We start from the raw sequence: 27,273 nt of genomic DNA, 5'->3' as shown, positions 1-27,273 counted from the left end.
AACCTGACCCAATCTGTGATTCCATGAGTACTTCCAACAACAGAGATTCCACAACCTCTCTGGGCAACTGTGCTTTGATCCTAAACAAGTATTTAATTAAAATATCTGATAAATGGAAGCTTTAAAATCCATTTCAGAACACTGTTTAATTGCTTTAGTTTTGAAAAGGCAAAATGTTAATGCTTCAGTGTCAGGAGCCGTAACAGCACAAAATAAATCTAAAGCTAGCAAAAAATACAACCATCAGTGTGTTTGCATTGTTTGAACCAGAACTGTCAAAAAGCAAAACAAACAACAGGTTGAAGATTTTAAATACTCATTTTTAGAAATCCATGCTGTCACTTCTATCAATCTTTAAAAAAATTCAACTTTGAAACTCAATTTTAAAATAAATTGCAAGGTTCTAAAACAAATAATTGTCCCTGCACAGTCTCTAACTAAAAAATAGCTACCTTGCCATTTGTTTCTGATCACTGCATGAAACAGTTGTTTCATTTTCCCTCCAGGTGAACTGCCTGCTGATTTACAGTGGGGGTTTTTGGTCCTTTAAGTCCTGGGGACCTTCTTCTCTGCAGTGTACTGATGTGTATGTTTAAATGCTTATTGTGCAAACAAGCATGCTGCATTCACATTTTCATCCCTGTGATTCCATTCAATTTTCATTCCTATGACATTCCATTTCCTGTGATTAAGAAGTAAAATAGAAATAAAGCATGCTTTGGAATAACTACAGACACTCTTTACACAACAAGGACCACCAATATTCCCCAAGTGAAATTTGGATTTATAAATTTTAGATTTTAAAAAGAAAAAAATTAAAGTCATTATTCCACTGTATTTTACAGCTAAGAAAAGTCACTTAACAGAACAAGCTATTAAAATCTTTACTGGGTATAGTCCATAAGCATCTGACATATTAAATCTGGAATTCTTTCAAACTATTTATTTTTAAAGTATATTTTTCAAATTTATTTTGCAAATATGTTTTTCACACACTGTCATCATTAAGCCCAGTAAAGTTAACACAGTCTCAACACAGTCTCAAGAATTTCATGATCATCTGCAAAAGTCCACTGATCTTACAAAATAGTAACAACATTTTTGCAGAAAACCTGTCATCCTCAGCTCTACATAAAATCAATACATTTTATATATGTTATTCCTTTACACAAATTATTTGAACATAGTATAGAAAACCTGTACCAAAACCCTGGGCCTTGAGAAAAAATGAGATTACCCTGATGATATTTGCAATAGAAATTCCTGTAAAGAACATGGGACTACCTACCTCCTGCAAAGAAGAAAACAATTTCGTTTTGATGAGAGTAGCCGTTTCAATATCATGGCTAGGAAACCCCAGCACCGTACCAACCACCTGGCCTAAAGTTCAGAGGAGATGAGGACAGAACAGTTTCCACAAGCTTTGGTCCTCACTGACCACTTGAAACAATTCCGCATTTTCCATAAGCTTCCTGATCCTGAGTACACCACCAGGTTCTGCAACTTCTTCCCCATGACCCATGCACAAGCATGAGGGATACGGGTCCAGGCACAGCACTGCAGGAGAAAGAGCTGGGAGAAGCCTCATCTCAGGTCTTAATCTCTCTTGATGAGGCTTGCTGTAGGGATGCCTGCACCTCAGTGACCCCAACCCCCTGACTTAAGTTCCCAGCCTTATCTTGGACCTGTCTCATCCCTATGGACATGTCTGGCCGACCCTGGTCACTGTCACCAGACCTGCTTTTCTGTCCGTGCTCAGGTAGCATGGGACGGCACTCCTTGCCAGTGAGAGCTGTGCCCAGGTGCCAGCCTCTTGGCACTCTCACTCACATCAGGGCTGTCTGTCTGGTGGAACAGCCAGCTCCTGCTCCTCCTGGACAGGGAAAAATCACAGAATAGTAGAATATCCTGAGCTGGATGGGACTCACAACAATCACTGAAGTCCATCTCCTAGCCCTGCACAGAGCAACCCCAAGATTCACACCATGTGCCTGAGAACATCGTTCAAACGCTTCGTGAACTCTGCCAGGTTTGGTGCTGTGACCACTTCCCTGGGGAACCTGTTCCAGTGCCCAGCCACCCTCTGAGCAAAGAACCTTTTGCTATTACCTAACCTAAATCCCTCCTGACACGGTTTCATGCTATTCCCTCAGGTCCTATGGTTCAGTTCAGAGCACTGAGACCCCCTTAGCCCATCATTCATGTTGAAGACAACAGCAAAGAAAGCGTTAAACATCTCTGCCTTGTCTATGTCGCTGTTTGTGAGGTGACCATTCTCATAATGTAATGAGACAATGTTATTTCTGGACTGCATTTTGCCATTAGTATATTTAAAAAAAATTTTTTGTCCCCCGCATTTCTGGCCAGCTTCAACTCCAGTTGAGTTTGAGCCATATGAATGTTCTCTGTAAAATGGACTGGACATACACCTTCTTTTTTTGCCTTAGCTCCAAAGTAGATCCTTGCTCTGCCAAGCCAGCCTGCTGCCAGGATTGCTTCACTTATGACATCTTGGAAGAACAATAAACTTGTGTAAAAGCATATGTGTACAGAGACAGGTACATATATGTGGAAGGTATCTTTTCAGCTTTATACCAGCTAGCGCTTGTATTCCAATGCCTTAGAAAGCCTCGAGCAGCCCGGAGGGGTAGCACGGGCGATCTAGCACTTTAGTAGCTCTAAAATCGGTACCTGTATCAGCTGCAAAGCAAACACCATCAGCAGAAGCAAAGAGGGAGAAATATAGCTCTCAGCTCAGCTACTTTCCTGTGAACATCTCTGGTTATCTGTCTCATTTGAAAGCTTCTAACTGCAGGGAATTGAGTGAGCAGGGAGCTATATTTCTCCCTCTTTGCTTCTGCTGATGGTATTTGCTTTGCAGCTGATACAGGTACCGATTTTAGAGCTACTAAAGTGCTAGATCGCCCGTGCTACCCCTCCGGGCTGCTCGAGGCTTTGGAATACAAGCGCTTTCTAAGGCATTGGAATACAAGCGCTAGCCGGTATAAAGCTGAAAAGATACCTTCCACACATATATATATATATGTGTGTGTGTGTATATATAAAAGCATATGTGTACAGAGACAGGTACATATATATATATATATATGTGTGTGTGTCTGTATATACATATGTACGTCAGAAATATTCAAGTAATAATTCTTTGTATTATCTTGTTTTACTGGAATTGTTGGGATTTATCCAAGGTTTGGGATGTCTTATTTTTGGGTTTTATTTTGTTTTCTTAGGTTTTTATTTACTGCTGTGAACTCCAAATTCACAGATGGTTAGAATTTATTTCCATCCTTGACAATGATGACTTTTATTTTGGAGAATGTATGTCAACATCACATCTGTTCAGGTAAGATGTGGAATGATGAGTAGTCCGAGTACTTGGCTGGGTTTTCCATTTATCCCCATTTATGTAGAAGAACAACACTCTGGAAGTACAAGCATTACAATCACCTTCTTCATCTCCCCGCTGCTTTGTTAAGGAAACAGTCGAAATAGTTTTATGGTGGCTATACAGTGAATTGAATAACACGCTGGAATAGTTTGATTACTAAGGACAGCAAAGGAAAGGTACTCACCCCTCCAACTTCCCTCAACAAAGCATTAAGAGCAGGAAGGGCTGTCACAGCCACCTTTTTCCACAGGTTAAAAGCCCTGAAATAATAAACTAATGTTGTATTTTCACTTCCTCTTAATTCCTCACAAAACATGGACCACAACCTATTTTGCAACTGTGAATTAAAAAAAAAAAAAAATTAAATTAGGTTATTTTTCCCTTAAAATATTACAAAGAAAGTATCTGGTAGAATACTCAAAGTGAAGCTGGCAGAGTAGAAATGGAGCACATAATTTCCAAATAATGGGAGTGTATTGCACGTATCAAGAAGGGGGGTGGTTTGAAAAAAGCAGCTCAGGTCAGTGCAATTTGGTTGTGCTCTGTCATGTGTTATCACTGCCATTCTAAAAAAGATTCATTCAAAAGAGTGCAAAAACCTGCCTTAGTGGACCTGACTCATTTAGACTAAGGTCAGTTTCACCTGCACCTGAAAAAATGTGTCTGCACATACATACTTGCGTATAAACACCCGAAAACCCCCAGAATTCACTTCTTTTGATAACTTTGTGTGTAAGAGGTAGTTTATTTTTTCATAGGACTAGCTCCTCCAAATCCAGATAAAGTTCTCAAAGACAAAATTTAACTCAAAAAATAAAAAAGGTAATTTTAACCAATTTAATTATTTTGAGTTAGTCCAAGTGTGGACTAGTGCTGGATTGTAATGGACAAGCAGGAGGTTTTGCTGCTTAACATAAGCCAGTGTTGGTTGTGTGTAACCAAAGCTGAATATCAAATTCAATGCCCCACGTGGGCAAATGAAATCATCATTTGGACTCATTTCTGTTACCCCTATCATGGGGATATAAAAACACAGGACTTTCAGGACCTTTTGTTTTACACTGGCAGGGGCTAATTTCACTGTAGTTGTCCACCAATAAAAAATTTACTTCAGAATTCACATATTTGTTTCCTACAGCAATTTAATATACCAACCAAAGTGATAAAAGCAAACTCCTGGCTCAAAGAAATAATCCTGAACTTTACACTTTACTTTCCAGCAAGAGACTTGAGAGCTCTGTCTTTAACAGCTATTTTGCTTAGATAGATGATATTAAAGAAAAAAAAATCACTTTCTTGCAAAGCATTAACATACACTTTCCCTCACTTAAATACTTCAATTTCAAATACACCACAAAATGTACTCCCACAACTGTACTGTATTAGGATAAAACTATTTTAGTTCAATTAAAATGTCTAACTATCTACCCTCAAACCTATCTAAACCGTAATTTTCACTTTGAGCACTTCCAATATGTTTTCAGTTTTGTTTTCTTTTATCAGCTTATCAAATCAGGTCCTGAATTCCAAATGTTAGGAAAAAATAGTCATTAACTGCTATGTAACAGCAGATTTTCCAATTTAGAAAACTAAACTACACACACCACAAAAACATGTATTTTGCTATTTGAAATTTCATATTAAAATCTGTAATAGCAAAACACTTTTCTGGCTCTTAGGATCTGCTCAAGTTTTTACTTCCGAATCTGCAATTCCAGGCCAGTTTGAAAACAGGATGGGGAAAAATCTTAATAAAAAACAAGCTTAAATTGATATACTGCTTCTGACACGGTTTAAAATATATTCTTGTGTGGAAGCTTTTGGTTCCTCCCCAAATGCTGCCTAGTAATCATGTTGGACTTCTTTTTCCAACAGGATATACAGATGGCTAACCCTCAGCTTACCAAAGAGTTTCTCCGTTAACCAAAGAGTGACCTCATACAGTTGAAACTGACCCTCAATTTGGCATGTTCCCACCTTTTCCACACCTATTTTTTTCTTTTTAAGTAGCAGCAGAAAGCACAATATTTTAGCCATCTGAGCATGTAGTATTCTTGAACTACCCCACCAACTGGAAGTCCTCTCTGTTACCTCTGTCTTTTAAAATTGGAGCCATTATAGTCAACTGTGCAAATCTACAGTTGGTCGTTTGTAGAAAGAGGATTGTTAACCCACTGAACTGGAACATCCTCTGAGCAGTTCTTCAGATCTCTGACAAGTTACCATACAACACATACATGCCAATCTGATATTCCCAGGTATCTACATTCAGTTGTTCAGAAAACATTGCTCATATGTCACTATAAAAGTTCTAAAAATCAGGATAGTTCTTTTTGTAATAAAAGCTGATCATTAAAGAAGTGCAATAAAGCTCCACATATATAAAAAAATGGATGCCCTCAAAATGTTTTTTCACCTCCAGATAGCATACCAACATCTGGAGCCCAACAATGAGAAGCAAAAGCTTATGATTCTTGTTGGGTTGCTCTTAGAAAATGCATTGGTTAACTCAGCACATCCTCAGGCATTAAAAAAGACTGTACTGCAACAGCCCCAGTGGAGTGCCAGCATCCTTAGAGGCAGCCACAGCAGGGCAGAGAAGCAGGAGGCTGGAGTCTCCCACTAAAATTGGTCACTTCTGTTCAGATACGAACTACATTCATTTTGCGGTTGGAACAATCAACGAAGGCTGCACAGCACCTGTTGTACACAGAGGTGAGATGAAGACCAGTATTGGTAAGTAAATGTCTATCAAATGTTGTAAGTAGACTTCAAAGAAGACAACAACCAAACAGATCCCCCAAAATGCCTGCAGCAAACCATAAAGTCCAGTGCAAATCCTAAAAAATGTTCAGCATGCATTCTCTATCAGGAGAGAGACACTAGTTACAGAACATAATTCATTGTCCTAGCCAAACTTTTCAGCAGTCTCACAGATTAATTTTACCTTAATGAAAACATTTTCACACAGAACATGCTTGTGCCTCCATGATTTTTCCCAACCAAAAAGATCCATGATAAACTTCAACTTCGCAAATCTGCTGAAATTGTTCTCTTTTTAATCCTCTTACCTTCCCCCTGCTCTGGTTGTTTGTGCTCTTGTCCCTTCTACAAATTACTAATTCACTTTCTCATGACATATCCATACAGCATCCTGTTCAACTTGACCCTAATTTTTGATTGAGATACTTGTGTACTTCTCTTACCTGTGATACACACTGCAAATACCACCAAAAAAACAAAACAAAACCAGGCTCTTTCCAAAAGTGCCATCACCCTCAGCAAGTAAGGCACTGGATTCAAGCTTGTCTGCGTCTTCTGTCTCCACTGTATGTAAGTGATAACAACATGAACTTACACACAGACTATTACATAATTTGCTTACTTAAAATGTTTTCAGAAATTTTCCAGAATGCAATCCCTTAAAAATATTTCTATTTAAACTGTGGCTATCCATAATTTCAGTTCACTGGCAACAGCCTTACATTTCCTTATTACCTTTAGTGTCCTCATTAGAAGCTAGCAACAAACTGCCAGCACCCTAAGACCTCAAGTTTGAAAAGCACTAGGTCCCCTGTGGGCATAAAAAAGAAACTTACTCCTCTTGCCCTGAGAAATAATAATAATCATAATAATAATAATAATTTAAAAAATCGTATCACTTTCACCAAGGTAAACAGCACAACCTGCTAACAAAAACAGAGTATCACTTCTATTTTCTCCATACAAGGCAGCTGGGGGACGATGCATGTGACATGCATAGAGAGGCTGATGGAATGGGGTTTTCTTAGCCTGGAGAAGGGAGATCTAAAGGAGGACCTCATTGTTGTCTATAGCTACCCAACAGAATGGTGAAGGGAAGACAGAGGTGCACAGTGGAAGGACAAGAGGCAATGGATGCAAGCTAGAACACTGACAATCCCAACTAGGCCTCAGTAATTTAGTCTTCCACTACAATAGTGATCAAACACTGGGAGATGCTTGCTCATACAGGCTGCAGAGTCTCCAGCCTCAGAGATTATTTAAAAAGTTGATTAGATATTGCCCCTCAAGAAACTGGTCCTGATGGTGGTGCTGCAAGGGTTTGAACCAGATGGCTGCCACCAGCCCCTCCAATCTGAATTGTTTGATGATTCACTGACCATGCCCAACAAAACAACAGAATAAAACCAACAACAAAGAACAAACTGAAGCACTGAATTTCAGTTCTGGATGATTTAGAAAACTCAGTTGCATTTTCTAGACCAAATGAAACCAAACAGTTTAACAGGACAAAAGCTTCTCCTAATATTTAGAATGACAGACTCACTTTGTATCTAAACAGGCTCTCTTTTATTTAAGATGCCTGCATCAAAGTCTACCTGGCTACATAACATTTTAGTTAAAAGAAAAAAAAACAAAACAAAAACTTGCCAAGTTGACATATGTCTAGAAATGAAATTCTCAAAAAAAAGTCTGAGAAGATTTCAAAAATTGTTTTGAAGAAAATAAATATACTAACAAGTCTACTTTACATCCTCTTGTAATTAAAACTGGCAATTATTTGTGCAAAATCCAATATTGTACAAACAACAAAAACCATCAGAGACTAAAGAGATGTTGCATTTGTGATGTTGCCACTGGGGCCACCGTATCTGTCATTTATAAACCAACAACATTTCACTGTATAGGTGAAGCTGTGATGTGTAAGCTAACACATCACTAGCTACAACGGGTTTCAAGTCAATTTGAACCAGCAACAGAAGTATCACTGATAAATACTGCATACTGCAGTTTGTCAAGAGATCAAAGCTTACAGCTCCAGCGATTTATTTTGTTGGTTCAGATTTAGCTTTTCATTGCTTTACGTGGTATTCAGTGTACCAGGCTGGGCATCAAGAAGCTAGGTGTTGTGCAAGAGATAAAAAGAATTACAGATACCGTAAGAAGAACCAAGTCATACCAGCAAGTACAGCGTGAAGTATAAAACAAGTAATCGTCTGTAACAAAAGCAAGAGCTACGTCACACCATCAGAACCTAATTCTTTGGTCATGAAAGCAGTGATGAAACTTCTGTAATAACTTTTTGCGTATTAAAAAAATATCAGAGCATTATCATAGAAGAAAAAACTCTGAAGCTTATCACAATAGCTATGTAGCTATTTAAACCTCTGCTAAGAGCTATGTCCTTTTAGAAAGTTTACAAACAAGTATTCAGGCAATTCAAGTATCAGGTATCAGCAAACAGGAGCACTTAGTAAGATGTATCCTTAATTAATGTGTTTATCTAAGAACTGTACTGATATAATTAATAACAGAAGCAGAGACCCACAGTAGCTGCTGTCTGCATGCCAATAAAGTCTTGTTTAGAGACAAAAGCAAAATACAATGCTCAAATCGGCAGCTGTTGCGCTTAACAAAAATTTGGGGGTTGGGTTCCCAATTTCCTTCATGTTTTTGCTGGCTTTGGGGGGAGGTTGTTTTTGGTTTTTTTTTTAATTAAAGGACTGACATTTTACAGCATACTCGTATTTCTCAAAGCAGCACAACACAGCATCCATTTTGAAACAGCTTCAGATTGAGTTAGAGGACCTCTAAAAAGGAAAACCAAGGCCATAAAAACACACACTTATACCACAGCTCCATTTCATTAAGTACAAGAGCAAGAATTTCTGTCTGGTGGGTAACTAACACAAATCAGAACTAAAATCTTTAAAGCAGGTTCAATAATGGTTGGCAGCACAGACTCAGGTAACCACAGCTCTTTTTGTGCCTTTCCTTACTCTCTTAGCAAAATCAACATGGAAAATGCTTATTTTGCCCTTCACTAGGGCTTGTGAGAACTGGTATCAGAAAAGGTAAGTTCCAGTTCCTGGGTATCACTGCTGTGTTATTCACAGCTCAGAACTGTTAGGTGCCATGATTTAATTTACCCATCCAAAATTAAAGATGAAGTTTACAACGACTTAGTTTTTAAACACTTTTTTACCCAACCAGCTCACCTTTTTTTAAATGCCATCTAGTAAAGAATTTCAAAGGGCTCTGCTTCTTTAATGAGGCATTAAAATACAGTCATACGACAAAAAAAGCAACTCTACTAAGTCTCTTAAACCCCTGGACTTACATTATCAGCTTTTATGTGCCTGTCAACACTCAACAGTAAGAAGCAATGGTTTGCTCTTTGCCTCGAATTTAAAAGCCAGCTAAACTTCCTCTCACTTTCCTGCTGAGAGCTTTAACTCCTTACAAACTGTCAAAGCTTTGACACTTCAGCAGAAAGTAAATCTACAACATGATGCAACAGCCAGGTGTAGTCTCAATCAGCCACTAGCCACTAATTTACTAGTGGCCATTTAATTTACCTCAAAAAGCAATAAACTAGAAATACTTCTCCCCACCATGTACCCACACTGCTTGCACATCAGCCCTTTTAAATAGGTAATACTTCTGTCAAAGAACCAGGTACAGTTAACTTGCAACTCGAAAGAAATGAAACATTTTAAATTGCAGAGATGCCAACATAGAGCTAAAATGGAAACACACTTCCAACCCAAAAGCTAAAGTAAGAGTGCAGCATTTTTCAAGAAAAGTGCAAAGTGTTAAATTGGAACTTCTTTACCCAGAACACTTCTCTGAGTATCCACAGCCTGGATCTCACATTCAGTGTAAAAGTTCATTGACATAAAGCTCATTATTAATTCATTTAACAAAGACGCTGAGCCAAGTGCACCTATGGAAGAAGAAGATTTGGATGGATTTGCATGGTAGAAAATGTGAAGTTCACTGCTGGGAATTATTCTGTTTGATATAAGCTAAAATATTTGTATCATAATTTTAGCGTACAAAAAACAATGACTGCAGAGATAAGCGATGCTGTTTCTTTACAACAATAAAATGAGGTACAGCCTTAAAATGAGAGCCTTGAGATACAACACCTAACAGCAGTATACTGAAAAATTATCCTTTCCCCTTTCTTCTGTTCCTTTCACACTGTAATTCCACAGTGTACAAAACCCCTATTTAAGTCTCCTAGCCTCGATAAGGACTTGATACCACTCTCATTCAAGTGAATGGAAAAAGATCTCATAGTTAACCTCAAAGACGCGTGACTGAGGCACTGAATGGCAACGTTACAGGATAGTATTTTAATAATGTATTTATAAAAAATACTAGGGGTTTTTTTCATAATAGCAGGAAAATAAAACTTCTTTTTCCTCCTTGTAATAGAAAATAAGGAACTAGCTTTGTCTAAAGGTCAACCATTTCCACTGAGAATGCACAACACTGAGACAGCTCTTCCTTCCTCCCCAGTCCAGGCATTTGCTGGGGTAGTAGCTACAAGGTACTATACAGAAGTTACAAATACATTTATGATTTCAAAAGGGGAGATGAAGGAATTAAACGAAAGCTATCTGAGGTTCTGCCAATGTTGGCATGTCTCCTCTTTCAAATACCTTAAATACAGTCTGATATGGGATTTTCTCTCATCACGAGAAGGACTTCAATGGACTTCAAATGCCAAACAAATCCTTTGACTCACTGTGTCAAACCCCAAGGGAAGCATTTGACAGCAGGAAAAATAGGAACAAGAATGCCAAGAGTTAAAAAGTCGGACTCATTCAGCATTCAGATCAAACGATTACAGTTCTTCCTAGATTATTAATGAGTGCTCCAAGCAACCGGAGGCTCTGACGCAGACAAGAACCTGCACATCACAGACATTCCAGGAACTCTGGTCTGCCTTCACTAGGACAAAACCCTAGCAAAATATGCATTCCCTCCTGTTTTAAAAGCATGGCATCTCTCACTGCTTCTCTGCCCATTTACATGCACAGAAATGTTAGGCACAAAATACTTCCTTCATCAAGGTTATAATCTGCAGAAACTTTTTCTGAAATTCTTGCAAATTTTTTATCATCTGTAGTAGCTTCTAAAACATTGCACACAAAAAGCACATCTTTCACAACCTCAACAGACTACCAAAATAATAAAAAACCAAAACAGACACAAGAAGAGACAACAAGTCTTCTCACCGGCAGCAACTTCAAATACAGATTTTTGGAGCTGGTGGAAGGAATACAGAGATACTTCAAGCAATGGTTACAGAATCTTATTAGTTCAAATGGAAAGAGAAGGGCTTTTCTAACTGGAGCATGACATGTATGGGAAATACTAGTAAAAGGCAACGGATGTGTGAACCATACATTTTGGAAAGACAAAGAGTCAATGTCATCAAATTTTCCATTCACTTAGAACTGTTTAACAACCAATCAATAAAACTTAATATACATGAATAACCACATCCAAATGTAGCAGATCAGAAATAGCAATTTTATCCAGTGAAGGTACTCAGCAAAAGAATTCCCCATACTTTTTGAAGTGCAAGCTCAATATCAGAAATTAGTCCAAGCTGCTAAATTCTAAATCCTTCTTTCAGATGGAATTGGCCTTGTCATTAGGCAGATGGCAGATAGTCCTGCAGATATCAAAAGCTATCTCTAGGATATCTAGAAATAAACAGTCCCCTTAGTCAAGTTTTATACTGGCCTGAGTGTATCTCAGTATCAGTGCAAACATCACACCTCCAAGGCACAGCTGAATTTTCTGGGGGAGGGAATGGCAGAGGGCACACAGTAATTAATTTATCACTGAAAAATATCACAGAATACAGTTTTAAGAGTTAAAAGTCAGCCAGCTTGAAATATAGCCAATTTAAACAAGTAATAATTCTGGGTAATAATTTCAAATCCAATATTCACCCAGGTCTGCTGGGAACTTTCTTGCAGTTTTACAATCATTTCCTATAGTCACCTTTCACTGCTGTTCTGGACCTGCACAAGCATGTTGGGGAAGAGAAAAAGAGAAGTGACCAGTTCTGCAGAGAAAACTATGATGATGACCTTGGCTTCATACTGTGCACACATAAATGATTTTAAAAGTTCAGACAAAGTTGCTTGGCTTTAGTGTAGTTCTGCTACCAATCACCGTCTCCTACAGTAACAGAAGGTAAAACAGAGTTTGGCATAGGTAGGGATTTTTACATTAAGAATGCACATTTAAGAATGTCTTACCAAAAGTAACTTCTCCTTTGCCAGTCTTGTCAAACAGCTGAAAGGCTACTATGAACAATGCATCTGGAGCACACAGGACTGATTCAAACGCCACAAACTCTTGAAAGGATATCAGCCTAAGGGATGAAGGAAAAAGCAATAGCTATGAAACCAACTTGCTTGCAGAAACCTGAAATACAATATAATACTGATTATACAAAAGAAATAAGATCATAACCAAACTGTGTTCAAAATGTGTTCAATAGGGATTAAAATTTGTCCTAAAATGCCCTATCTCCAGTGATGTCAGGAAGCCTTTATATCACTAAATGGAAGTGTCTGTTAAACAAGGAATTATTCCTCTCAGCAAGTCACAACAAAACATAAAATAAGCAAAACACTCAGCATGGCTACTCACCTCAGCTTTAATGTCTAAGTGAACTGCCCTCTAGGGGAGCCTACCTCCCTCCACTAGCAAGACAGAGCCAATAAAGACATGAGTAACTTCCCTCAAGACTCAGTACTTAGCACTTTTGGAAAGCAAATCCATTCAAGACCTACATGCTGCCACTCACTTCAGAAGGAACCGATCAGAATGTGTTAACCGTTTGCTAGCAACTTATTAGTCATCCATCACAGCCCTCCAGTCCTGCATGTTGAGTCATAAATTTCAATCAGTAGTCTGCCTGTTCTTCCTCAGCCCAAGAGCAGTTTATTCAAATTCATCATTACAGCCAGGTTCCTAATGTGCTAGCACAGTAGTAGGGCATAGATAAAAGTAGAGCTGTCCTTCCAGAAGTTAGTTCATAAGCAGAAATACATAATTAGACAACTTGGCATTGTTTCCAGCAGTAGGTTTGATACAGCAAAGACCCTGAGCATTCTAATTTCTCTGTGTCACACCCAAGAGTTGAAATGGAGATCAAACTCTATTCTTAAAGAGGCAAAGGCCAACTATTCTTCCATTTTGCTGCTTTTTTAATGTCTAGGCTGTAGAGTTTAAAGTCATCTTCAAATATGTGGTGGCAGGGCCTGCTGGCAGTCTGGGATACTTAAGATTGCCGTCTCTCAGGCTGCTTTATGTCAGTGTAGCAGGCAGGTAGCTTTAATGGGTTCATGTGGCAGCAGCTGGGGAACAAGGATTATTTCTGAAAAGCACAAAATTCAGCGTATCCAGTGTCAAGAAACACACACAAACCCAAGGGATTTTTACTGGAAACTAACTATATCCTTAGGACTTTGATTCAAAATGACACTGCAGCCAGTTCAATGAAAACTTCTACTCAGGATGCAGTAACAGTGAAGAACTAAGAGTTTGAGTAAGTTGGAAAAGGTATTTTTTCCATCAAGTTATGATGACCCATGACTATACAGCAATTTCCAGTCACCTGTTTTATGGGAATTCAGAGAACATGCTCAGTAGGAAGGGGCCCATCAGGATCATGGAATCCAACTCCTGGTCCTGCACAAGTCCATCCCCAAGACTCACACCATGTACCTGAGAGCACTGTCCTTCCTGAACTCAGACAGGCTTGGTGCTGTGATACTTCCCTGGAAAGCCTGTTCCAGTACCCAACCCCACCCTGAGTCAAAAACCTTTTCCTAATATCTAACCTAAACCTCCCCCAACTCAGGTTCATGCTGTTTCTTCCAATTCTGACACGGGTCACAAGAGTGAAGAGTTTAGTACTTGCTCCTCCTCTTCCCCTCATGAGGAAATTGTAGACTGCACCGAGATCTCCCTTCAGTCTTCTCCAGGCTGAACAGACCAAGTGACCTCAGCTATTCCCCATATGGTTTCCCCTCAAGGCCCTTTATCATCTTTGTTGCCGTCCTTTGGACACTCTAACAGCTTAAGATCTTTCTTACATTGCAGCATCCAAACCTGCACACAATATTCAAGGTGAGGCCGCCCCAGTGCAGAGCAGAGCAGGACAATCCCCTCCCTTATCCAGCTGGTGATGCTGTGCCTGATGCGCCCCAGGACACGCTTGGCCCTCCTGGCTGCCAGGGCACTGCTGAATCATTTTCAACCTTTGGCTGACCAGGACCCCCAGGTCCTTTTTCACAACACTTCTCTTCAGCCTCTCATTCCCCAGTCTGTCTGTATATCCAGGGTTGCCCCATCCCAGGTGCAGAATCTGACACTTTCCCTTGTTCAACTTCATACAGTTGGTGATTGCCCATCTCTCTAATTTGTTGATGTCTCTCTGCAGGGCCTCTCTGCCCTTGAGGAAGTCAGCAGTTGGCAAACTTACTTAGTATCCCTGTAAGTCCTGCATCAGGGTCACTTATGAAGATGCTGAAGAGCACAGGGCTGAGGATGGGGCCCTGCAGAAACCCCCCAGTGACAGGTCGCCAGCCTGATGTCACCCTGTTCACTGTAACCCTTTGTGCCTGACCTGTAAGCCAGTTGCTCACCCATCATGTAACATGGCTATTCAGCTGTGTGCTGGACATTTTGTCCAGAAGGACACTATGAGAGACAGTATCAACAGCTTTGCTGAAGTCTAAAAATACTACATCTACTGGCTTTCCTATGTCAACACTTGAAGTGTGCTTGCTGCACATCAGCAGCCAAACGTCCACCGAGTAACAAGCAGACTTCCACGAGGAACATAAAAACATGAGAAGATGACTAAAAGAGGACATTTTTTTAAAAAAAGCACAGCACAGAGATGGCCTAAAAGCTGTTCTACACTACCTCCCTCAATATACATGCAATAAAAGTAACAGAAACGTAGAGTATGAAATGGTCTAACAAATAATTAACTCTGGGAGCTTGCCACCCTAAGTTATAACATAGTGCAAGAAGTAAATAAAAAGAAACCTCCTCAGGTATTCTTAAGATTAAACTCACAATTGATGATGTCAGCAAACATGTAAGAATGCCTTAAGCTTTACTGGCAAAGAAGCCCGTGCCTTGTTACATATGCACATGTTAGCACACGAGCAATCTATCAGTCCCTTAAACTCCTTGAGAGCTCTAAGTACTCCCCACTGTTAGACACAGACTACACAGATACTCAGTCTTCAAAGGAAGAAAACTTCCATCCCTTCTAAGCCAAAAGAAATTTTTTCTAAAGTAACATTTCCTTCAATTTTAAACCAATATATCGCAACCTACTCAGTTTTGCATTGATGCATATTTACTGTTACAATGCGTATTTACTGCGACTTACTGGCTATAAAAGGCCATTATTATTTGTTATTATTGGTTACGTACCTGACAGAACAGTAAACAGATCCAAAGCACTGAGTTCTGTCTCAAAGGTTATAATACATGCACACAGAAAGAACAAATAAGCCAGCAGGTGACAAGACTCTAGAATAGGATTGTTTAGAATTACAAATGTAGAATCTCTGCCAATGCCATTTTAGTAAAGCCACTTTTCGTGTGAAACAACAACCTGCACATGTCCTTACCAACAGATCACAATACACTGATGACAGCACAGAAAAGAAATACAGCACCTATCCCAACAGAATCCCAGCACCATGTTAAGAACATATTCTATGTTACTAGGCCTGACTTTGATTAAAACTCCATGTATTAACACTCATACAAGATTTTATACTGGTAGAAGCATTCTTTTTCAGTACTTGGAAGCAATAACCTCCCTAGTAAGTCACAGATAGATGCTTAAAATAACCCTATATGCATTTTTAAAAACAATTATTCATAGAACTAGGAAGATTAAAAGTGTACAAATTGTGTGGTTCTAGCCAGACTGTTAAAGAAGAGACATTAATATCTGCTGTGCCAGCTGAATTCAAATTAACCCAATTTTTACATGTTAATTAAACCAGCTATTTTCTTCTTATTGTATTTTTGCTCCCTAAGTAGAGTAGCCTGCTAGTGATTCCCAACAGATCTATTCTAACGACGACGTATTCATTTACTTCTATTATGACCATACAATACAGTAACTGAGCAGTAATTTTTCAGTCAATTACACGTGCGATTCTTAATGCTTAAAGATGCTGAAATAATGTGTACTACATAGCCATATGCTCACTTCTCTATACTGCACAAGGGTAGTTGCCTGGGTAACACGTTTTCTCTCTGGTTTAGCATCACCCTTTTGGGTTTAGCATAACCCTTCAGTGAATATCATTAGGTGTCATTAAACAGCACATATTAACATGGACTTCAATATACTACTTAAGAGTTATTTTATATACCTAAACAAGTAGTCATTTATGTAACAAAAGCAGAGAAAAACCTAGTGATTTTAACAGCACAAGGAGAGGAAGCTGAAATGTTTACGAAATTTTATTTCAGTTTTGAAGATATTCTACCCAAGTAAATCGAAGTCTTCCTTCACCTTCACATCCTCATTATCAGTGCCAATACTGCACAATTTATTCAGGAAGGTTCAAATCTTGATATTTTAAAAGCATCCACATACAAGAGCACCAGTCCAAACAGAACAACTGGGTATGGTGCAGCAAAACCACTATTTACTACTCTCCTTTCTTCCATGCTCACACCCATGGTATCTGCACACGCCATAGACACGACACATTCCCACCACAGAAAGTCTGCAAGTAGCCATGCAAAGAAAAAAAAGCCATTACCTGCTGTAATAATACATACAAATACAATGATGAAGAGGTTTTCTTCAGAAATCAATGCAGATATTTTTACTGTATCAGCAATTTAAACATGGTAACATAATGGGATACAAATTGAAGCTACATCTATTATTTTACACTGCAAGCTAGGTAAACTAAGTATAGTGTAAATTGCTGCATTAGAGGATAAATTTATATCCAATAATAATGGAAAACGCTGGCATTTCCAAGTGTTATTTTTGAACATTTTGTCCTTTCTAAAAATAAAGCATATGGTATTTTTCAGTAAAGTGTTAGTTACTACAGTCCAAACAGAGACGTGCAGTAAATACTTATTTTGTTAGGCAGATGTTTAAAAGTACAACAAAAATCTGAAAAATGATATTACAGTAGGCAGGTTGGAAAATGCCTGGCCTGTTACAGATAGGCCCTGAGAAAGCTACTGTATTTTGAGAAAATTTCTGATCTGGCTGAGGCTAAATGAAGCCGCCTTTTTTTTTTTTTTTTTAACCAAGGTTAGGAGCGAGAGGCTTAAGGCCAGGAACCAGGCTCTTCAATCTGTTTCATACAAACAACAACCATGCAATATAACACCTATTAAAATCTGTGTTATTACCAGTCAACTACTTTGAAAGGTTTGTCAGGCCATCAGCAAGGAAAATATCTCCTTTTCTTAGAGGAAACCTTAAAAACATGCCTCCGTTAAGAGAACAGCAGGAAAACCCACCATCAAATAAACCTCTGCCCTGGCTTAAGATGGAGGCAAAACTTGCTCCCATGGCAACGGATATTCATTGAACAGAGTATGCCTTAAGAGGTCTTCTATGTTTCTCACAACAGTAGCTCGTGTAGACCCTCCAATCCTTAATATCTGATAATGCAGGAATTGGGCAAGACTTACATGAGATTTTGTCTACAGTAACCACTGTGAGATTGCATGTAAGGGTTACGGTTCTTTCCATTTCACGCTCAGAACTTCTTCAGCTCTTGGGTCAGAAACTCTTTGCCCATCACATATGCCCTTCTCATGAGACAGAAGTTCTTGTGGTGTCTGCCTTTCACCTGTGTACTTACCCAGTTTAGTATTTCACACTGATTACACTTGGTACGTATACTTAACTTGTCATCAAAATCAGAAAGAATTAATAAGCATTCTGAAGAGTGCTAGGAACAACCCTGGGGGAGGCTCAGACCCTTTTAGTGACAAGTGGTCATGTTCACCAGTCACGAGCAACAGCTGCTTCTTCAGAGCGAAAGAGGGATTCAAGATGCTGGATAAATGCTTCTGGAAGTATTCTAGCAGTATTTTCAGAACTGCAGTACTTTAAGTCGCCAACACGGTAACAAAATTAACTTGTCATTGCTCTTACAAGATTCTTTCTATTTTATAATAGAAATAATGCTAAATTACTGAACCGACTCTCATGACCTTAAACACGTGTAAATCTCTAAACACTGGCAAGCCTATTAAAAATGAAAACCAACAAAAGCTGGTTTGTGCTTCGCTGTAAAACTGGCAGTTCTGGACTGCCAAGTTGGCAGTATTCAACAGGAGAAGGCCAATAGTCCTGTTGCTGTCTCTAGGAGATTTCATGACAGGAACCAAAAAGCAGCTGACCCTTGCCTCAGATGATCACTCCGCAAATTACTTTAAACACCAGGAGAACAAGGTACAAATGCTGAACCACATGGCAAAAAATGCTACAATGCCACGTTAGAGAGACGGATGCTAATCCCTTTCCGAACTTTCTCCATTCTTTCACATACTAGCTGAACAGGAAGACAGCCTGAATACCAGAAGAGACTCTCCACAGACACGTTACGAACTGTCACTGCACAGTGTGGATTACAGAAACAATCCTTACCCACGGCAGAAAGCAGCAATTAGAAGCCTCAATATTACACCGCAAAACTCTTACAAGATCACGCCAAGTTATGAAATCCCAACTTGTCAACAAGTTCACATAGGCTACGGTTTTACATTTTGTTCTTCCTGACACCAGCTTCTGTTTGTGAGGGAGATCCAAATCACAAGGTATGGATTATGTTCTCAATCTTCTTATTACAAAACGGATTTGAAGCCATGTAATTTGGAAAATGCTGTTTTTGCAGGCATCAAACCAAGGGAAGAAATCTGAGAAATGTTTAATGTTTTCAGTCAAACACTATCTGAAGCCATGGCCTTCTTGATGCCATCAATGTTACCAACAAAACCCTTAACAGAGTTCTTTTACCGAGGCAGCACTCATCACATTAACTCATCTGCAAGGTTTAAGGTGCCCAGCTGCCAAACACATGAGACTGGCTGAACACAAAAGAGAGCACAGAAAGTACTGCAAAACTTCTCAGTTATGCCTGCATCTCTTACCTAGGAAGACTGCATTCTCTAGTCATGCTTTGTTTATCTCACATTTTACTCTCTGCAACCACTGATATGAGTCATGCCTGAAGTTTTCTGGTTTCTAAAAATGCCACAACTACATACTTTAAGTCCGTAGCTAATTATTCTCAAGTTTCTCTAAGGACACTTTAAAGGGAGGGTTCAACCGAGGCATTCATATGGGTGAAGAGACAGCTTGCCTGGGCAAGTACCAAAAGCAAAAGCTAGGATTTCATTAAAGTAGGGTGAAGGAAGATGGAAGGGTAGCTAATCTTGCCTATTGGCAAAGTCAGCCTTTCAAATGCAAACCATGTGCAACCAACTTCACTGCTGTCTTCCCAAGATTGCAGAGTGGCTCCTTAAATACCTTAGGTGCTCCTCCTCCCTCTTGAAAGAAAAACACAGTGACAAAAAACCTTTCACAGTGCCATGGCAAAACAAAGCAGGGGCACTTTTTTCTAGGATCTCTTCCTACACCATCTAAACTTATTTTGGATTTCTATTTGAATGTGTTTGTGACAGATACATAAAGTAAACAGAGACAGAGAGACTCAGGGAAGGAAAGAAAAGCAGGAGTTAAGGGAGCCAGCCAACCAACATGAAAGGGTCCATGAATTAAAAATACATAGTAGACAGAAAATGGTTTGCACCGCTAAACGGTAGGGGCAATTGAAAACATTATTTCTACTCTTTTCACTTAAAAGATACTGTATTCCTTTATGGATCTGCAGGGGAAAACCGAACAAAACAACCCCCCCACCACTCTTCAAGGATCAGACTAATCTTTTCAAAATGACTGATCAGACATCTTAAAAGAGTGGTTTTGTATTTTTTAAATGAACAACAGAAAAAGAAAAAAAAAGCCAATCAAATACAAATCCCCCCCCACCCCCCAAACCAAAAACAAATCCACAAAAAAACACTCACCCATCTTTTGTCTGATCCACCACACCTGCAAGGAGCTGTACAGTGCTTGCGTTAGGCAAACCATCTCCAATTATCTTCAGGTACCGTGTGACGAAGTCATTTGGAGACATGAAGAATTCTCCATTCTTCTCCACACTTGCATACTGTTAAATGAATACAATATTTAGTTCCTCAACACATCCTTCTCCAGGCATTTATTACCACCACCCATAGTTTCCAAAAACAAGCAGGCCTCTGACGGTTCTGCTCCAGTGAAGCTACAGCCTAGACTCAAACAGGAAAGAGTAAGAGGGGAGTACTCAAGCAGCTGAAGGCTTGGCTTCCCAGACAACAAATGGCAGATATACGAATTTTGGATTATCAACAATTTCTCCATAGTAGTCTAGAAATACTCCATACCAGACATGTTTTTGAAGCAGAAAAAGAAGCACAAGCTCATTTGCAAACATGTATGTGGCATCTCAGGCTCACTGAAACTTTGACAGCAATAGGGTACTGCAGCATATCTTATTTATCTGTAATGACTCCTTTGTTTAGCCATTCTACTTTGGGATGAGAAGGCAGGGTTGGTTACACCTGCAAAATGCCAGTGGAGCAAATGATCCCGCAGGAATGTCCACCTGGGGGTGCTGTTTTGAAGAACTCTACTGCATCACCTGCAGCCATGGCTGGTCCGTAAGGAAAAGAGAACTGACAGGTAACTCCTCCTTGGCTTAAGTGCTGAAAGGAGGCCAAAGAACAGCATTTGCAGAACAATGTAACAAAAACTACGAACTTTGACAGTTCAGCACACTGCAGAAATAAGACAAGAGTTCTGACACCTGCCATACATTATCCCTGCTTTACACACAATTACTGGCATACTACTCCAGAAAACAGCTATTGACAGACCCAAGTGTATTTGCTCCCAGGGGAAGAAGCCTCCAGTAACATGTTGCGAATAAAAGTAATATTAATATTTTTGAAGATCATATCTAAATAAATCAATAAAATTCCCTTTGTTACCACCCCTACCCTCATTCCTAGGTGATTCCTCAAATTTTAAAGTCCTCATTTTCTGCAGAAGGTCAAATTTGAAATCAACCCTAAAGAATGTATTTTAAGAAAAAAAAAAAGGATAAGGACAATCATTAAAGGAAAAGAAATCCCAGGCAACATTTGCAGAACCATGTGTTAGCTTTAAGGGAAACAGGGCTATCTTGGGATAGCAAATGTACACTGAGAACAGGAAAGAAACTGCTAATTCCTCTTTTTTGTTGTTTTTGTTTTTGTTTTTTTTTTTTAAGGCAAGGTGGGATGATAAACTATTGTTGCAGTTCCCCACAGAGCATTATCCACACTAAAGTAATAAATAAATTGGATGCCTATCGCTATTTTGTAGTGTACTTCAAACACACGTTTTCTTTCACATTACTGTGGCTCTGCTAAGGGATGAAAACTGCCAGTTTTCATTTCATACTGGTGCCTGCAGCGTACTGTTATACCTGCTGTAGGCATATAACTCTCAGAGGGATGCCAAAGTGTTACAGTAAGTAGATTATTTCCTTTAGTGCTATATAAATACCATTTTCAGGTACAGCAATATCTTCAAGAAACAAGGCTTCAGAGAAGCAAGCCCAAACAAAACATAACTCGCTTTGGCATCTCTATATTGGTTAGCACTAAAGGATTCCTGTCTCAACAGACACTGTAACACAAGCTTTCTAGTTGCTACACTGCAAGGAATTTTGAATTGTATACTTTTATAAGAACTAACAGATCAATTGATTTCAATGTAATCATTTGCAGAAAGACAGAATCGTTCAGAATCCCAGCCTCAGAAACTTTTAACACAGCTGCTATTGAGAAACAAATCAAATAAGTCAGACAGCCTATGCTTCTGTATTTCTTTTTTTTTATCCAGGCTAACCCCCTGCTAGGGCACTCAATAACAGAAAACAGCACAAGGTTTCAGTGTCCCCCTGTTTCTTGTCATTGTGATTTACTCAAGTGTATTTGAAATCCAATCACGTACTCTATACTACATATAGAAAATGACCTTCAAAAATGTCAGCTTGATCACTTTGACTAAAATCTAATCTCTTAGGGGTTATGTTAGAAGACTTAGAAGAAGTACTCTTGGAAATTATCTTCACAAAAAGAAAAAAAATCAGTTCTATTTGTTTTGGAGGAGCAACATTTAAAAATTGGTTCTTTACAGTTTTATTTCCCCCCACTCTGACAACTATATCCACAGAGAATTTGATATTACACAATAGTACTTAATGGCTTTTTGGTAATTTATTTACATACATTTTAGATAGTCAAGTAATAACAAGTTTAACCCCATTTTAAATAAGATTTGCAAACACACTATTGGGGATTTGGCATATTAAATATGCTAAAAGTTGACTGCAATCAGCTGCATTTAAACTGATACTTTCATATTTATTTCTACACTGTGGGTACCATTCCTACAAGGCAATCATATTTTTTAATTTTTAATTGAAGTAGGAAAGAATGGTTGTCAAGTTATTTTTTAAGTGAATATTCCACAATCTGCAGAAGCAACTGTATTGGCTTCACCACTTAAAATAGTCTAGAGAAGCTTCATTAACACTCTGGCTATCACTTATCTGTAGAGCATGAAACAACATAACACATTCACTCATCATTTTTCCTTCTTGGGAGTAAGCAGCACGACAATTCTGCATTACACTGAACAAAACATTTAGCTCATATTTAATTACTCCACTTTATTGGGATCCCTTCTTTTTAGTGGAAGGGGAAACAAAAGAGGAAGAAAATTAAGTCAGAGGTGGCATTTAGTGTGCTCAACTACGACCCATTCAATCCACCAAATCAGAAGGTTGTCAGGAGCTACAATCTTCAGAAATGCAAGAGATGAATACCCACAGGAGGTTGGGAAACACTTTTCACACTATTCTCAGCAAACCAACTAACCAACCTCCCCACTCTCCAACTGAGGATCACCTCATAGTTCAGAGAGGACCAGGCCTCTCTCTAGTGTGTTTATTTCCTTCCTCAATGCTACTATCTCTCAGGTCAGTGTTCTACTCCTTGTCTGCCTTTTCTGCTGCTGTGCTCCTGCTCTTCAAATATTTTCCTCTGTAAATCACAAAACCCCTTCTTTTTCAAGAGTTTTTTTTGCTGGCCTGACAGATACAAGCTCCAGGACTTAGTAAGTTAAATCCTGGCTTTCTCAACTGAAAATCTGATTTCAGAGCTATAAATACTGACAGTATATGATAAAACTATAAATACTGGCAATATACATTGTGACACCTACACATCTTGTTAATAATAGCTCACAAGGGACAATGGAAAAAATACCAAGAACTACATGGAGAGTGAGGCATGATGCTGGAGAAAGCAAAGGTGGAGGGAAGAAACTGGAAAGGTATGAGCTCCCTTAGGCCCTCAACACGTCCATAAAAGCAATTCAGATACAACAGCTCTCTAGTAGCACTGTGGCATCTACCTCGTATTTATTCTTCAGAACCACAAATTTTTTACTCTTTTTCTTTAATAACAGAAAACTAAACTTACCCAGACACTGTACTAATAAATCTTAGGAAGGCTAGAAATAGTTATTTAAATTTAGGAAATGGGTCAAAGAAAGCCAGTTTCACAAAATCACAAAATAGTTTGGGTTGGAAAAGACTTTAAAGATCATCCAGTTCCAACCTCCCTGCCATAGGCACACACATGTTCCATCAAACCAAATTACTCAAACCCCCATCCAACCTGGCCTTGAACATTTCCAGGGATGGGGCACTCACAACTTCTCTGGGCAAGCTATTCTGGGGTTTCACCACCCTCACAGTAAGAGTTTCTTCCTTACTTCCTTAATCTAAACCTACTCTCTTTCAGTTTAAAGTCATTCCCCCTTGTCCTATCACCACATGTTCTTGTAAAATGTCCCTATACTTCTAAAATGTCCCTCTCCAGATTACTTGTAGGCTCCCTTGAGGTACTGAAAGGCTGCTTAAGATCTCCCTGGAGACATCTCTTCCCCAGGCTGAACAATCCCAACTCTCAGTCTGTCTTCATAGCAAGGTGCTCCTGCACTCTGATTGTCTTTGTGACCCTCCTCTGGACTAGCTCCAACAGGTTCACATCCTTCTTATGTTGGGAGCCCCAGAGCTGGATGCAGCACTGCAGGTGGGGGTCTCACAAGAAAGTAGTAGGGTTGGAGAATCACCTCCCAGTTTCCAGCAAGAAAAGCACACTTCTCTCAAGTATATAAGCAAGTATGAGTCCTTTCTTTACTTGCATGCTTTCCACAGCATGCCAACAGAGAAGGAATTTCAGTTAAATAATAAATATGGCCAGCACTTCACAAGGTGATCTACCCAACATTTCCACAAATTAGAGAAGCAGAGATAACCCTAAAGGAAGAAAGGATGCAAGGACAGAAGAAGAAAGTTTACCAAATCATCTAACAGTAAGATGTCTACACGAACATTTTACCACATGTAGGAACAATACTGAAACTCCCACCACATTCTCTGAACAATGTGTGTTTTTTCTAAGATAGCAATACTTCTTCTGAGTCAATACAATAATCACTCAGGAACATATCTGACTTCTTGGTGAGCATTGTTCAATTCTGATAATGGTATTTAAGTCTAACATGGTAATAATACGGTGAATGATTAATGGTTGGAAAAAACTATCAAGAGTTGTATGCAGCAATAATAGAGCAAAAGATATGAAAAATTTAAGCAGAAAGAGTAAAATATTTACTTTACACATACCTTCAAAAATATTGTTTTCAACTCAGCTGGATCAGCTCTTTTGGTTAGAGCCACCTACAAGTAAATACAATTACATTAATATGCATAACTTATACAAAAGATGTCGAAGTGTCATTTAAAAACAAGAACACAAACAACAGAATGAGTGATGAAAAGAAATGTTCACCTTAGATAAATTACATATTGCTTTAGCTGGCCATGCTTATTTTATCCATTTCACATTTACATAAGGTTATTATTGTTCTGCTTTCCTTATGCAACCCTGCAACTCTTAAACAGCCACACATTAACAAGTCATAAAGACATTCAAGAACCAAACCTTTATAATGTATCTCTCTGCTGGGATTCAGCATTATATCATCTTTACCATAGACATTTACACTTCCAGCACCTTTCACCTAAGGATTTCAGAGTACCATATGCAGTTCACAACTGATAAAAAGCAAGAATGAAATACTCAGACTCACAAACTTGTTCAAGAAAGCAGCTCCATAAAAGACAGAATTTCAATGTAATTATTTGGTTTATTACACCATTTTAAACTTACAGTGTAGATCCTTTTAATGAGGTGAATTCAAAAAGCAGAGTATCTAGATTTTTCTGCAGATCAAATTAAGCAGTTCCAACTACAATATAAGTTCCATTTATCACCACAAGCCCAAAGTAATCAGATTTCTTTTCAAAACACTGAATCAAAAAATATTCAACCCACTGTGGAGTAAGTCCATCAGTATTATCCTGGTTGATATACCATACAGTTCTTTTGCTGCTTTTGGCAGCAAGTGGATTTGTCTTCTCAGTCTGTGCCTACTATAGTTTCCCCTTCTTTATTTGGGATACTTTGATAAAATCTTGTTTGCTAACATAATAATCCTCATCTGACAAGTCAATTCACCAATCTATTCCAAATTAAAAAAACAAATACTTTGCTAGCAAACCTGGATTTTCAAAGAACTTGTGAAAATGTATCTGAAGTGGGGAATAAACAGGCAAAGGACAAGACATACAATCTTACCCTCACTTAAGAATTAAACATCAGAAATGTTATCAATAAAACACTACTTTACTTTACTGACTCTTAACAGCAATGGTAGACTGTAAAGGTGAACGTGACCCCAAGTGCATTTGTGGTAGCACACTGGGCTACTGCAGAAAATGGAAGGAGTCTGTGCTGTACAACAGCATTATATCTTCACACGTACACTTAATGACAAATCTTCAATAAGTTTATCCTCGCCCTAAATGGATCATTTAAAAACTAAAAAAGACAACAAAACCCCCACAAAAACATGTAAAAAAACCTCAGAAAACCAAACCAAAACCCAGAATATTTTAGGAAAAGCGTATGATTAAGGTTTCTTATAAAATTCTAGAAGTTTTTTTTTAAAAGGGAAGAACCACACCTATGCTAGGACTCAACTGACAAAGTCCACAGTTGGAGTCCCAATTCTGTGTCTGCACAGAAATCTGTGTGAAAGCAGTTGCAAAAAATCAAAGTGTAATTGTGAAGCTAAGAATATAATAAAGTGTGTTTTCTAAAATGCAAGCTGTCCTAAATATAATCACTGCAAGCAGAGATTTAATTTAACCCCTTCTGTAAAAATCTGATAGTCGAGAGCAATTGGGAACTTTGTGGAAAGAAAAAACCAGTATTTCTATGCTGCTTCAATCCAGAACCTTGCCACTATACAGGCAAAGTAAAGACAGTTCAAACACCTGTAGCCATCAAATATAAATCAGTGTCATACTTTATCTGTCTTTAAGTTTAAATTCCATACTGTTACAGAAAGCTAAGCCTAAAGAAACCAGGGGAGAAAAAAACCAAAGGAAAATGTACATGAACTTACACTCATTTTCCTTTAGTTTCACTGATACTAACTATCTTGAGAAACTCGGGAGATGTGCTTGGGAGGCAGCTGCCATTTTTCAGCCCCCACTTGATTATGGAGGAATTAAGTGGTGTTTTTTACTGTAAATTTCTTCAAACCATATACTGAAAGATGGGTTGAAGTTGGTCAGGTAAATGAATGCACAGAAGGACTGCAGACTGGCAGCCCAAGCAGTGGCTGCATACCACAGCTTTTTTCCATTTCCCAGTCTACTCCCACATTCTTCCATTTCCTGGCAAACAGGAAAGGAAAGGCATGGTTAACACCATGTTAATTGGTGCATCCATGTGACATCCACCAAAGC

The 27,273-nt window shown here is 38.8% G+C and overlaps 1 protein-coding gene across 3 annotated transcripts in view; it reads right to left on the bottom strand.

Moving 5' to 3' along the window:
* The window catches only part of SLC25A13 (solute carrier family 25 member 13), a 104,048-nt gene that overhangs the window by 54,968 nt on the left and 21,807 nt on the right, over positions 1-27,273 (bottom strand). For all 3 annotated transcript variants that reach the window (XM_042044167.1, XM_042044166.1, XM_042044165.1), the window contains 3 exons: positions 25,081-25,134; positions 20,321-20,463; positions 12,457-12,572 (listed from right to left, as the gene is read on the bottom strand). In XM_042044167.1, the coding sequence (XP_041900101.1) occupies positions 12,457-12,572; positions 20,321-20,463; positions 25,081-25,134 (313 nt within the window). The remainder of the gene's footprint in view (positions 1-12,456; positions 12,573-20,320; positions 20,464-25,080; positions 25,135-27,273) is intronic.

Source organism: Corvus kubaryi, unplaced genomic scaffold, assembly GCF_017639235.1.
Source record: "Corvus kubaryi isolate FWS band 111438036 unplaced genomic scaffold, C.kubaryi_AGA036_p1.0 37398, whole genome shotgun sequence".
In the NCBI taxonomy this organism is placed as follows: domain Eukaryota; kingdom Metazoa; phylum Chordata; class Aves; order Passeriformes; family Corvidae; genus Corvus; species Corvus kubaryi.
Note: the sequence above shows the minus strand (reverse complement) of the source record. Positions and strands in the feature narration are given on the sequence as shown.